Source organism: Cnephaeus nilssonii, assembly GCF_951640355.1.
Source record: "Cnephaeus nilssonii genome assembly, chromosome: 4".
Taxonomy (NCBI): domain Eukaryota; kingdom Metazoa; phylum Chordata; class Mammalia; order Chiroptera; family Vespertilionidae; genus Cnephaeus; species Cnephaeus nilssonii.
In genome coordinates, this window is record NC_137075.1 from 84,309,147 (window position 1) to 84,324,539 (window position 15,393).

The 15,393-nt window shown below is 41.5% G+C and overlaps 1 protein-coding gene across 1 annotated transcript; it reads left to right on the forward strand.

The window, feature by feature from the left end:
• Positions 1 to 747: 747 nt before the first annotated feature.
• On the forward strand, positions 748 to 3,516 carry LOC307098304 (disintegrin and metalloproteinase domain-containing protein 20-like; the record flags this gene model as incomplete). Its single annotated transcript, XM_079768995.1, is given in 5 exon segments — positions 748 to 774; positions 1,152 to 1,185; positions 1,188 to 1,252; positions 1,257 to 1,288; positions 1,290 to 3,516. Coding segments are annotated over 5 exon segments (2,385 nt in total).
• Positions 3,517 to 15,393: the final 11,877 nt, after the last annotated feature.

A 15,393-nucleotide genomic window follows, 5' to 3' on the forward strand; every position in this document is an offset into this window, starting at 1 on the left:
CTATCAATAAGAACATTTATCCTTGCCACATGGAGCCTACTTGTTTATGATACTCTTTTTCTGATCATAACAGCAATTAGCACTATGGCTAAATCAATGGCTGCATGTCATGCACTTGAGGCCACCTTAGTTTCCTCTAGCAATGACAGCACATCTGATGCAGCAGCTACAATAAGAGATTCTGCTGGGTAGAGTTTGATGTAATTTACAGTCATTCTTCAGGATCAATACGGTTTGAGGGGGATCAGATAGAGACAACCACTGCTGCATATTTTAGTCTTTTCTTCTTTTCTGATACAATTTTATATTTAATTTTACTCAAATTTCACAAAACCCAGACACACTTACAATTTCAACATGTGAATTTTGGAAGGACACACTTAATCTACAGCACACCCCAGTCAATATACACAAGTTTTCCATCACTAGAAAGTTCTCTCCACTCCTCCATTCCCAAGTCAGGAAACTACTGATTTAAATTCTATTCCCAGAACTGGCTTTGGAGTGTTCTAGAACCTCATAAAATTTAAATCATATATTAAGTTGCTTTGGTCTCATGTCTTCCTATCATCATCACATCATCATCATATCTGTGAGACACATGCATGTTCTTACGCGTATCAGGAGTCTCTTCTGATTTACTGAGAATATTCCATTGGACAAAATACCCTTTTTTTTATCCATTGGTCTATTGAGTACTGGTTGTTTGTTTCCATTTGATGGGATAAATTCCGGAATAATGCCGCTATGATTATTCATGAGCACGTCTTGGTGGTAATTTCCCAGCACTACAATCTCGGGGACATCAGTAGGTGTGAGTTTCACTCTACAAGAAACTATGAATATACACCCTGATTTTTCTATTCGTGACATCTAGTTACACTTCCTTTCCATCACTCAGTCCAACTACATTTAAGTTTTATAAAGTGTGAGAGAATCTAATTCTCTCCTCAAAAGTCTTATACAGAGAAGCTTCCACTCTCCTCACCATTCTCCATTTTAATGTCATGTTGACCTATTATGTTATAGCTTGAGGAAAAAAGCCACCAAGTGTCTTAAAATTGCTACCAAATCCACTTAGCCTCCCCCTGAGTCTTCTCTAAGAGACCAGGGGGCCTTTCAGCCCAGGCTCCCTACATCACTGAGCACAGCCCCCCACAAAGAATGCACCATTGTTATGTAATAGCTACCCCTTCCCCCTCCCAGGCTCTGGGGGTGCCAAACATCCAGCCTCTCTCTGCTCTCCTCCTGCTGGAAAAGTTGCTACTGCAGCTTTAGTCTTGCCTGCACTTTCTATGGTCACAGGTTCCCTCGCTCATGGCTCCTGCCTGGGCCAAGGCCCACCTGACAGGGCCTCTCTGGCTGCCTCTCCTCTGGCTACTCCTGTCCTTGGTCAGTTGTTCCCATGCCCTACCAGGATGGCGTTTCACTTCCTCTGAAATTGTGATTCCCAGGAAGGTGTCCCACAGGCTGGGTGGAGCTGGGGTACAAGACCAGCTCTCCTACAGGATTCACTTCAGTGGTCGAAGACATGTGGTTCACATGAAGGTCAAGAAGGACTTGCTGCCCAGACATTTTCCGGTTATCACCGATAACGACCAAGGTGCCATGCAGGAGGACTACCCCTTTATCCCTCGAGACTGCTACTACTTTAGCTACTTGGAGGAGGTTCCTGGGTCCATGGGCACACTGGACACTTGCTACGGGGGTCTGCGTGGCATGCTGCAGGTGGATGACTCGACTTATGAAATCAAGCCAATGGAGGCTTCTTCCAAGTTTGAGCATGTGATTTCTCTGCTTGTGAAAGAACGATCAACAGAGGACGAAAGCTGTACGATTGAAAAAGAAGATGCAGATCTAGCATTTGAAGAGGCAACGTTTGCTGAAACCCCGAGAGCAGCGCCCGTGTATTTATGGTGGCCCCATAGGAGAGACTTAAAACTTCACTACACAATTAGTAACTCATTATACAAGATCAGGCCTAATAAGACAGATATAATAGAGAGAGTGGTGATGATAAACAGCATATTACACAGCATTTATCATCATCATCGTCTGATTGTCCACATACGTGTCCTGTTCATATGGGACAAATGGGATCGAATTGACATATCAAATTATAATAATGAAGGTAAAGCTATGGAAAATTATGGTGTGTGGAAATATTGGAAATGGTTTGAAGCCATTCCTCATGATAGTTCAGTACTTCTTACAGGACATAAAATCGCTGGTAAAACATATTTTGGCTTCCAAAATGGAATATGCAACCCCAACTGGGGCGTAATGTTTGTATATGTACCATATTTTCATCTATTTTTAGGTGCCGGTGTCGCCGCACATTCACTGGGTCATATTTTTGCCATGAGACATGATGTAGCTGGTTGTAAATGTTTTCGAAGAACTTTCTGTGTCATGGCTCCTCAACCAGGTCTTAACGATATGTTCAGCAATTGTTCTTATATGAGTATCCACTATCGATTGCACGCCTATGATGAATGTTTGGCTTACACACAGGCACCATACAATAATTTTCCTTATGTAGCGCCTCGTTGTGGTGACAAGATCGTAGATAATTGGGAAGAATGTGACTGTGGCTCCTTGAAAGACTGTGCTGAAAATAAATGTTGTGAGACCACTTGTGCCCTCTCCCTCGGTAGTGAATGCAGTACAGGCGAGTGCTGTGTTAACTGTAAACATGCTAATCCTGGATGGATTTGTAGAGAGAAGGGTGGCATTTGTGACCTATCGGAATACTGTGACGGGAAAAAGGCTACTTGTCCAAATGACTTTTATATCCAGGATGGAACCCCGTGTTCAGCATTATCCGTTTGTGTGAGAGGAAACTGTAGTGACCGTGACATGCAGTGTCAAGCTCTATTTGGCTACCGAGTAAGAGATGCCCCGCAAGTGTGCTATGATATCTTGAATGTAAGGGGTGACCGATTTGGAAACTGTGGGCGGAACTACTACAAAGGGGGAGAAAGACATAAACCATGTGAAGTAGATGATGTTCTTTGTGGAATTTTGCACTGTCGTGATGTCAAAGAAGTACCTGGTGGAGGTGAGCACACTACATTTCATCAGCTTTTAGCTAACCAAGAAAAATGCTTTGGATTCGATTCACACTTTGGGATAGACCTGCCACCACTTGGGTATGTAATAGATGGTGCAACCTGTGCGCCAGGAAGTTACTGTTTTAATATGAATTGTACTTTTCATCAAGACATGGATTTTGACTGTGATGTCAAGAAATGCAATTTCAGAGGGGTGTGCAACAATAAGAAAAATTGTCACTGTCAGCAGGGATGGAATCCACCCCTGTGTGACACGCGAGGACCAGGGGGCAGTATAGACAGTGGCCCTCCACCTGACAGAGAACCATCTACCCGCGGCAAAATAGGTGTGAATGTAAACCAGGCTGTAGTTCTACTGATGGTTCGTTCAGCCCTTTTACTGTGTTCATGCATTGTTGGCTGCTGTTCATACTTAAGTTCAGATGAGGATGAAGAAGACTAAAAATTAACCTGGTGCAGAAACAGAATCCCCACAACTTTACTAAATGCTAACTGGAACCTACGCAATGGGTAAAATCACATTGCACTTACTGGGAGAAATAATACTCACTCTGATAATGACATCATCCTACAGCTATTCCAAGGTTGTCATCTTGAAATAAAATGACTTGGAGATTTCAAAAAGCCCAGTGTGTTTCAACTCATTTAACACGTCTTATGTGGCCATATTGTTAATATTCCTGTCGATGACAGTAGGAACTCTTAGATTCACTAGCAAGAGGACCTGTACTTACTTAAGATGTTGGTCCTTATGTCTTATAGATGCGCCTGTAGAAAGCCTTGTGTACAATAGTGTGCATGATTTTTATAACAGTTTTCCGTAACTGCTTATGTGCTAAATTTTTGTTATTTGTTGACTTTATTGCAAGTGTAAAGTAAGCATAAAAGGAATCCCTCGTCAGAAAAACTGGGAAGATCAAAAACTTCTGTGGCATAGGCCCGTGATGTCAACAGTACTGCTACCACCTGCTCAGATTGTGATCCTTCATGAAGTCTTAGAATTTTATGTTTTCAAGATCCACAATTTCATACAGAAATTTATATATATGTATTTCTATGGTTATATCATGATCAAAGAAAGCATCTCAGAAAAGCCCGCAGGTTTTAAGTACTTACTATGCTAACTGTCATTTTCCTAATTGTTATTATTCTTGTTTTGTTGTGCTAAACCTGGGGTATCCTCTATAATAAAGAGGTAATATGCAAATTGACCATCATTCCAACACACAAGAAGGTCACCCTCATGTCGTCAAAGATGGTAGCCCCCATGTGAACACAAGATGGCTGCCACAAGATGGTCAGCAGGAGAGTAGTTGGGGGTGACCAGACATAAAGGAGAGGACAGTAGAGGGGGACCCAGGCCTCCTGGGGAAGTCAGTTGTTGGCGATCAGGACAGCAGGAGAGAGAACTAAGGGGAGATGAGGCTGGCAGGGGAGGGCAGTTCGGGGGACCAGGCCTGCAGGGTAGGGCATTTCGGGGGGACCAGGCCTGCAGGGGAGGGCAGTTTGGGGGACCTGGCCTGTAGGGAGGGCAGTTAGGGGTGAGCAGGCCGGCAGGGGAGGGACGTTAGGGTTGACCAGGCCAGCAGGGGAGAGCAGTTAGGGTCAGCCAGGCTGGTAAGGGAGGGAAGTTAGGGGTGAGTGGGCCATCAAAGGAGGGCATTTGGGGTCACCAGGCCTGCAGGGTAAGACAGTTGGGGGGAGACCCAGGCCTGCAGGGGAGGTCAGTTGTGGGCAATCAGGCCTGCAGGGGAGGGTAGTTGGGGGTGGGGACCAGGACAGCAGGGGTGAGCAGTTAGGCAAGACCAGGCTGTCAGGGGGAAAGCAGTTAGGGGAGACCAGGCCAGCAGGGGAGGGCAGATATGGGTGACCCAGCTGGCAGGGGAGGGCAATTAGGAGGGACCAGGCCAGCAGGAGAAGGCAGTTAGGGGCAATTGGGCCTGCAGGGGAGCAGTTAGGCATTTATCAGGCTGGCAGGAGAGATGTTAGGGGGTGATCAGGCTGGCAGGCAGAAGTGGTTAGGGGCAATCAGGCAGGGAGTCAGGCAAGCATTTGGGAGCCAGCAGTCCTGGATTGTGAGAGGGCAGTTGGACATCCCTCAAGGGGTCCCAGATTGCAGGCTGGGCTAAGGGACATGTCAGGTCCAGCCTGACGGGTTGAACCAGGCTGAGGTAGGGAGGTGGGACTGAGAAAAGAAAGAAAGACAGGACAGCAGGAATCGGGATGGCAGCGAATCTTCGAGAGATTGCAGCAGCTTTATTAACTACGCGATGCCTTTTATACACAAATACTGAATAGGAGGTCTGTGTAGAGGAATGTATTCTTTGTTCCTCTTAATCTCTAAAGGAGGGATAGAGTAGAAGGACAAATTCTTGGTACAGTAAATCAGGCAGATTCTTAGTACAGCAAATCTCAGAAAATAGTTACAGACTTCTTGGCAAGCCATGAATGCTTGCTCTTATTCTACTGATAACCGCCATCCAAACAAGTCTAGGAAAGCTGTGTGGGTAAGGGTCCCAGCCTTGCTAGCCCCTTCAGGTGGAAGGACGGCGTCAGTTTATACCTGGTCTCCAACAGATCCCCCTTTTCTATTTAATTTTAAGATACTAATAATAAAAGTAAAATTTAAATATTAATAATAAAGCTCTAATATTAAAACAATGCCAATGTAAAATTAAATTATATACATGTTATCATTTTCAAAACTTGAATGTTAAGAGCAAAACTATGGCTATTAAATAATAATAAAACAATAAGAGAGAAATCAAAACTATGGACATATTAACATTTTTAGCTACTAAATGAAAGAAAGTCTCTTGTGCTGCTGGTGTCCTTGCACTTGGCTGCGTAAGACTTTGCAGAAGACTGGCAGCTAACACATGCTAGCATGAGTAGGAACATGGTTGAAGAAGTAGCTTCAACTTCTTGCTTTTCCATAATCTGCTGCACTTGAGTCATTAACTTCTTCAGATGACTCTATGTTGGTACCTTAGTCCCTTGCGTAGTTTTTAGTTTTCTTCTTTTCCCGCTTTGCTATCATTAAGCAGAGGAAGAAGAAAACTAAAAGTTACATTAGGGCAGTCCTTAGTCCTTTTGAGTGAAGGGACACAGGAGCTTGTCGGAGTCTATTGTGGTGACACACGTAACGCTCTGGTACCCAAATTGGCTGTATTGCTCCTTCTGGAAAGATATAAAACACAACCTCTTTCCCACATTATTACTGAATCTGATAAAACTCTTGTCTGGTTTATGCTTCCTTTCACCTAGCTGACTCAGTGGAAGCTATTGTACAGGAGGCCTGATGCCTTTCACCTGTTGTACGATCCTTTGCATTATAATTCAAAATTTTTAAAGTATAAAAAGCATGACTGAGCCTCTTTTGAGGTGACACATAACACCTGTCTCCCCCCTTTTGTTTTAATAAATGATTTTAAGAGTACGATTGGCTGTTTCCACTATTGAGTGACATCCATTTTGTCAGATTTGATTAGGTTTAAGTCCTTGGGGATTTACCCCTAAAGTTTGTACAGAAAGGTGGATAACAGACTGAGGACATTGCTTCCAATAAAACATGGATATTGTCTTTCTTTAATAACATTTTAAAGGCTGAAAATTAAATGAAAAGTTCCTCTGAATTGTGTGCCCTATAGTAGCTGTATCAATAATTGTTGCCATACTTACCACATAAGCACTATTACTATAGGTTGAATGGGCTCCATAGCAAGATCTATTAAGGCATAAATAGGAGCTTATATTTCTACTGAAATATAAGGGGTTTGAAGGACCTTTGCTCTCCTGCTGCTGTAGATCCAGCCTTTCCAGAACTGGATCCATCTGTTAAAATGGTTAATGCCTGAGGTATAACATTTCTTTTAATGTGGCAGTTAACACTATTCCCTGTGTTAGAAATAAAGTAAGACCCTCAAGTCAGGGGTCCTAGTAGGACACAAAAATCAAACATTTTGACTTCTATGCAGAAGGGTGTGCACACATGGTCTGGAAGCGCATGCACACCGACCTTCCTTGCTCTTGGTCCTGGGAAACCTGCAGTAATGCACAGGTGCTGACTGCTAGCATGGCAAGGCATCCTCACTATTTTTATTTCTGGATTATTTCTCCTCTGTTCTCGGGGGCCACTACTTATTCTGTGGCTGGAAACAGTCCTATCAGGTCTTCCCTGGGATCTGTTGTTGCAGGAATCTATATGGGCTTTGGAGTTTTCTGGAAATATAAACATATTCTCGACCAAAGGTTAATAAAGAACTCTTTTCTATAAATTAGACTTGGGATCCTTTAGATTTTTGTCCAAATGATTTTCCTTTGGCTTATTTTGACACCATAAGATTTTATGGGTGTCCTATTTTTAGTATTATGAATGAAAATTAATATTTGAGTAAAAATTTTAAAGTAATTAAGGTTTGATATAATTTACTTATAGGATATTTCTTTTAAGATATTATTCTATTAATCTCTTCTTTTTGTATTATGAAGCTTTTATAAAAATTTTTAATGTAGTTTTGATAACCTTTTATTTTTAATTTTTGTATAGAAATATGATTGCTTTGGATTTATTGTATGTTAAGTAATTTTACTATGAGATGAACTATTAATAAAGTTTTGTTAATACTTTAGAAACAGTTTTTTGTCTAGTATAAATGTTATTTTATATAATTAAGTTTTTATACTTACTTTCATTAGCTAATTTAAATTAATCTGAAATAAAGCTTAATTTATTTATTAACTTTATTTGTCCTAAATTATGGACAATAAATGATATTAAGTTTCTGCTATTAATTTTTAATTTTATATAAAACTTATTAGAGAGGAAAAATGTAAATTATTTACCTTAGTTTAAAGGGCTAAATATATAGGCTTTTAATTTTAATTTTTATAATATTTGAAGGAAACCTCTTTATTTTTATTTAAGAAACTTTGTCTTTCCTTTTATAACATGTAACCTGTAGGGCTGTAACTTGAAGGTTAAACCTATAGGTTACTAGCTAGCTATATTATAACTACTTTTATAGTAAGGCTGACTATTAATTTACTTTTAAATTTAATATTTTATTTTATTTTTATTTATTTATTTATTTATTTATTTATTTATTTATTTATTTATTTTAAAATTTCTTTATTGATTAAGGTGTCACATATTTGTCCTCATCCCTCCATTCCCATCCCACACCCCTCCCCATGGATGCCCCCACCCCCCTGTTGTCCTTAACCATTGGTTAGGCTTATATGCATGCACACAAGTCCTTTGGTTGATCTCTCCCCCCTACCCCCACCCTCCCCTACCCTTCCTCTGAGGCCTGACAGTCCGATCGAGGCATCCTTGTTTCTGGGTCTGTTCTTGTTCATCAGTCTATGTTGTTTATCATTTCCCCTAGATGAGTGAGATCATGTGTTACTAGAAATATACTTATAAGAACTGAATGTGAGACGAGCAATTATAGTTATGCTGACAGGCAAATGAATCAGTCTGTAGTGAGTTTCTTTCTGGACCAACAGTTCTTTTGAGACCTAATTTCAATGCCCACCAGTTCCTTATGTGTACATGTCGGCACTGACTTTTCAGCTCTGGATGGTGCACAAATGGTGGTAATGCAGGTCCGACTCCCTCTGGTTTGGTCTCGCCCGGACCCAGGGGCACGGCTTCACCTGGACTCAGGGGCGCGTGGCCTCACCCGGACCCAGGGGCATGTGACCTCACCCGGACCCAGGGGGGTGGCCTCACCCAGACCCGGGACCCAGCCTCACCTGGATCCAGGGGCGCACGGCCTCACCCGGACCCAGGATCCAGCTTCACCCGGACCCAGGGGCGCGCGGCCTTGCCTGGACCCGGGGGCGCGCGGCCTCACCCGGACCCGGGACCCAGCCTCACCCAGATCCAGGGACACACAGCCTCACCCGGACCCGGGATCCAGCTACACCCAGACCCAGGGGCACGTGGCCTCACCCGGACCCAGGGGCGCGGCCTCACCCAGACCCAGGACCCAGCCTCACCTGGACCCAGGGGCACGCGGCCTCACCTGGACCCAGGGGCGTGCGGCCTCACCCGGACCCAGGGGCGCGGCCTCACCCAGACCCAGGACCCAGCCTCACCCGGACCCAGGGGCGCGTGGCCTCACCCGGACCCAGGGGCGCGTGGCCTCACCTGGACCCAGGGGCGCGCGGCCTCATTCAGACCCGGGGGCGTGCGGCTTCACCTGGACTAAATTTAATATTTTAATAACAATCTTAATTTACCCTGTAAATATTAATGGAAAGGATTATTTGTATCCCTGAGAAAGCCCTGAGCATTCCTGGTGTTAGGCTGGATTTAGATATAGGGCAGCTGCTGTTAGCCACGTCTCTGTTATCTGGGTCCTGCTCTGAGCTGGGAGCTGGGCTAAGTCTCTGTCTGTTACCTGGGTACCAATCCGGGCTGGGCGTGGGAAGCACGAAGCAGCCATGGGGCAGGAGACCTCCCTCAGAAGGGGCTAGAGTTCAGGCCCCTGTAATGTTGTGGGGGTGAGGTTCTGTGCCCCACCTCTTTTGAGCCCCAAGCTCTCTCCTGATGGCCCCTCTGTGACTGTGCCTGTCTTAGGTTGTTCCTCCCTTAAGGAATCTTACCCGTCTTTGACTAACCAGCCATCCTCCGGGGCCAAGCAGGGCGATGCGAGGTTCAGTTCTGTCTCCTTGGTAGCCTATGTCCCTGTGGCCTCCACGCCTAATACCTGCCTTGGGATCCCCTCGCCTGCTGGCGGGGCCCTGGCATTGATCATATATCTTGGGGAACCCAGGTTTCTTCTCCAGGGAGAGCCCAGCTCATGCTATTGGGCAAGAGACAGACCCATGGTACCAGCCACCATGAGGCTTCAACCTCAGCATGAACAGAAAACTCAGGCAACAGCTGTGGGCAATTGGATTGTGAGAAGAGGGTCCCTCTTGGCAAAAAGGGCAAGAGAGGCCAATATAGAAAGCTCAAGTGCCCTCTCAGGGGGCCTTCCACATAGTGGAAGGGATTAAATCATTTTATGTCCTTTTAAATTGCTGCTAAATATTCAAAGAATTAGTTTGTAAGTTTGTTTGGGATAAATGTAAAATATGCTGTTGTAAAATATCAAAAATTACAATGACATTGTAGAATTATATTATGTAAGGATATTTTTTGCTCTAGGTATGGTAATTTAATTTTAAACTGGCTGTTAATTTCTTTTTGTATAGACAAGGCCTTAGTAACTTTATTAGAATACTTAATTAAATTGCTTACAAAGACATTGGCTTTTCTTTAAGCTGAAAACCTTGATTATAATTTAATAAGCTAATTTATTTAAGTAATTAAAGTAGGTATCTTTATTTAAAAAGTAAAGAAACTTATTTAGTAAAACCTATAGGTTTGATACTTTATTGGTCTGATCTAAAAGTATGGCTATATTTAAGAAATATATTGTTTTTGTCCTTCTTACAGGTGAAAACATGTATAACATTTAATATATATGTATCATTAAAATATATTAATTTTTATTTGATAAAGCTTTCCATGTGATTTTAAGTATCAATTGGTTTAATTTAAAAAAATATATTTCTTTTAAGAGAGAACAGACTTTTGAACATTTCGGGGCCCATTGAAATGTTCAAAAATCACTCTCAGTCTTGAAATAACTTGGAAAGATAATATATATATATATATATATATATATATATATATATATATATATGCTTTAAAAATTATATACCTAAATTATCTTAAAGAATATCAATTATATTTAAACTGAATTATAGAATTAATCCTCTTTTTTAAAATCAGACCAATAACTAATATATTTTGAATACTTAATTATTAGAGAAAATATAACATTTTATTTTCTCAAAAAATATATTTTTTATATATTAGGTAATATAACTACTATATTTATATAATTTCTCCTAATTTAATCTGTACTTTGAACTTTCAGAGCTTGTAAGTAAAAATATTTTTAGTAGTTTTTAGATTAATAATACTTTATATTTCTAAGAAAAATACAAGATATAATCAATTAATAGCTTTAATTCTGTCCTCTAGATTTTTCTCATGAGGCAAATTTAAACTTTATTTTTTATTTGTTAGTAGCTCTGCTGGGGGAAGGGTATCTACCCCTTCCTCTATTAACAAAGGACGTAGCCAGTTATCTGGGCTACTTAGATATTTATAATTAATATGTTATTTATCTATATTTTATTTATTTATTTATTTTTAATATATTTTATTGATTTTTTACAGAGAGGAAGAGAGAGGGATAGAGAGTTAGAAACATCGATGAGAGAGAAACATTGATCAGCTGCCTCTTGCACACCCCCTACTGGGGATGTGCCCGCAACCAAGGTACATGCCCTTGACCGGAATTGAACCTGGGACCCTTACTCTATCCACTGAGCCAAACCAGTTTCGGCTATTTATCTATATTTTAACAATTTATTTGAGATTCTACAGTCAATTATAATTATTTTAAAGTATTTACTTTGGATAAATTCTATCACAGAGACAAATTTACTTATATTCTCGAAGGCTTTAAAAGTTAACTTGTTAACACCCTTAATTAGTATTTTAAAAACAACTCTTTATTATGGAAATTCGAGTCTTGTTGCTGGAATTAGCTTGAATTTCTTTCAAGAAGACTTTTTCGCCATTTTTCTTAGGAAAAAGAACCAGCTCTGGGTTTTTCATTTCTGTAGCCCTTGTAAAGAGTTAAGTCTAGTTTAAGACTTATCTAATATCTGAAATTGGGCCGTGTGAGCATTTTGCCTTATACCAGCTTTCTCTTTACACGTGTACAGATATCCCAGATGTATTTCTAAATTTTTAAAAACTTTTCATGGTGAGAAAGGAAACTTTAAATTAGCATACTGGGAGAGTGGGCATCCCTATTGGATCATCACGTGTCCCTCTCGTCCCCCACATCCTGCTTACTTCAGGGGAAGTTTCAGCAACAGATCTGGCCGAATTTCTTTTCATGCTTAAAAGATAGATAGATCTCAAATTTTTTCTTTCTTTTTCGCTTTCTGAAGTAATAACTCACATCTAATTTGGCCAAGATTAGCATTTCCCTCCGAGTTCTCTTATAATTTTTAAACGTAACCTTAAGTAATCTTATTGCAAGTAATCTTATTGTGGGAGAGCAGATAGCCCTGCCCTCTTCTGCCACTCCTGAATCTCTCCGCACCAGAGGCGGCTTCAGCAGTGGAGTTTCACTTATTACAGATTTTAAATTCCATAGACACACTAAGATTCTAATTTGAACAAGTAACAACATTATTCTGTGATCACATAGACTTCAACATTTGCCTCTAAAGGGCATTTTCTCTAAACTCTACTTGTCCCATGCTTTACTCCCGATTATCAATAACTTGCTCCTCCCTTACCTTATCGAGTGCACTCTTTATTTGGAGGAGGTCCTCACCTTCTGCTTCCCAAGTCCTCAGTTACCTGTTAGGGCGCCAATTTGTCAGGCCCAGCCTGACGGGTTGAACCAGGCTGAGGTAGGGAGGTGGGACTGAGAAAAGAAAGACAGGACAGCGGGAATCGGGAGGGCAGCGAATCTTCGAGAGATTGCAGCAGCTTTATTAACTACGCGATGCCTTTTATACACAAATACTGAATAGGAGGTCTGTGTAGAGGAATGTATTCTTTGTTCCTCTTAATCTCTAAAGGAGGGATAGAGTAGAAGGACAAATTCTCGGTACAGTAAATCAGGCAGATTCTTAGTACAGCAAATCTCAGAAAATAGTTACAGACTTCTTGGCGAGCCATGAATGCTTTCTCTTATTCTACTGATAACCGCCATCCAAACATGTCTAGGAAAGCTGTGTGGATAAGGGTCCCAGCCTTGCTAGCCCCTTCAGGTGCAAGGACGGTGTCAGTTTATACCTGGTCTCCAACAGGGATACACAGCCTCCCACCCCCCCATGCACAAATTTCATGCACTGGGCCTCTAGTTGCAAATATAATGACTCAGCTTTGCATCTTTATTGCAAAACTACACATGAGGAGCCATTGATCCTGATACATCATTTCATAAGGCCTCTGGTTACTGAAGTCATAGTATCTTGTGCCACACCAGCATGGCCAAGAGTGAACCTGAGTGGGGCTGGTGAAGGATTGAGAAAAGACAGACAAGAGAATGAGAACTGGGGCTCGGTGGGACACTGTCCGCCTTAATGCAGAGCCTCTCTGATGGAGAGCTAGTGACAGAGCCACGGACTACAAGCCATGTCTTTATTTTATAACCAGATGCCACGAGGCAAAGTAAGGGCATGTTCAACATGTTTACAACCTTCTCGTGAGTTTTGATCCTACTCAATTACATGCACCTGATCAAGCTTTCTTTATTTGCAGCCTATATCACTTAGGCATGTGGTTATTAAAGTCATAGTATCTCACAATTAAAATCTAAGAATTTAACTAATCACAGCCTGCCTATAAATTATAGAATAGAACTGATTGTCTGATGTGTGTATAAAAACACAAATTTAGGTCACAAAAACAGGAAGCAATCACTTCAGAAATAGTGCACTAGGACACAGTCTGATAAGTAGTGTGTTGTATTTGTGCCATTTAGACGCCTCAGGCTTCAGCTCAAGTTTCTTTCTGAAAATACAGAGTCCAGATGAGGGCAGCCACCCAATGGTGGAGGAGGGATGCAGCAGGAGAGAATCAGTCTGTCACACTGCAAATTGTCCATCTTGTATAGAGCTCTCATGGCCAGCACATGTCAGGTGGCTTAGTAGTATGTGGTCGAGTGATTTGGACCTTCATCCATGATGGGTCTGAGTCCCTGCTTCCTATATTCCTATCAAACAGGGGTGCTGCATTTGCAGTTGTCAACCGGATCTCCTAAAATCGAGGTTGGATGACCACTGATTTACAGGGTTATTTCTTGCAGATGCATGGGCAACTGTTGAAACCAGACTCTCTTTCTAGGAGGGGAGCAATTCTGTTTCAGTTTCAGCAGCCTGTTGAGCAGAGCATGTTAATTGCGGACCCAGCAAGATTTTCCCTCTTTCCTCCCCCCCTCCCGCCTCCAGCCCCCACTTTTTGAATATTGGTTCATATCCTTACTAATCTGTTTTGCATTTGTTAAGGACCTTTTGTTTCCCTGGGGCTGTTTAATTTCTACTACCATAACTTTGAGTGTGTGCGGTTTTGTCTTTGGTAATCATGCTCTCTCCAGAAAGGTGAAATAAGATTTTAACCCAAGGGTGGGTATAGTCTGCCCCTCTAAACTGTCTCTAAACAGCATTGACAATTCAGCATGTAGGCGATAACTTCTTAAAGGTGGCTGTGTCGTGCTAAGGCCTACCGTGTGTATTCCTTAAAAGTGGTTTCTAATTGGGGCCAGATATCCGAGACAGATTCATTACAGCTGGACTTTTCCCAGTTAGTGCAAGGGCAGAAATGCTCAGGGTTAGCCTTAAATTTTTTAAATCTTATAACTACGGCTTTGGTATATCAAGAAAGGGCAAAGTTATAAGACAAAAGTAAGGGGGATGGGTGAATATAGCCCTTGCTGGCAAAGCTATCAATAAGGACATTTATCCTGGCCACATGGAGCCTACTTGTTTATGATACTCTTTTTCTGATCATAACAGCAATTAGCACTATGGCTAAATCAATGGCTGCATGTCATGCACTTGAGGCCACCTTAGTTTCCTCTAGCAATGACAGCACATCTGATGCAACAGCTACAATAAGAGATTCTGCTGGGTAGAGCTTGATGTAATTTACAGTCATTCTTCAGGATCAATATGATTTTTGTAGGGGCCTGATTGGTGATTTGAGTGGGATCTAATAGAGACAACCACTGCTGCATGTTTTAGTCTTTTCTTCTTTTCTGATACAATTTTATATTTAATTTTACTCAAATTTCACAAAACCCAGACACACTTACAATTTCAACATGTGAATTTGGGAGGGACACAAACACTTAATCTACAGCACACCCCAGTCAATATACACAAGTTTTCCATCACTAGAAAGTTCTATCCACTCCTCCATTCCCAAGTCAGGAAACTACTGATTTAAATTCTATTCCCAGAACTGGCTTTGGAGTGTTCTAGAACCTCATAAAATTTAAATCATATATTAAGTTGCTTTGGTCTCCTGTTTTTCTATCATTATCATAATCGTCATCATCATCATATCTGTGAGACACATGCATGTTCTTACGCGTATCAGGAATCTCTTCTGATTTACTGACAATATTCCATTGGACAAAATACCCTTTTTTTTATCCATTGGTCTATTGAGTACTGGTTGTTTGTTTCCATTTGATGGGATAAATTCCGGAATAATGCCGCT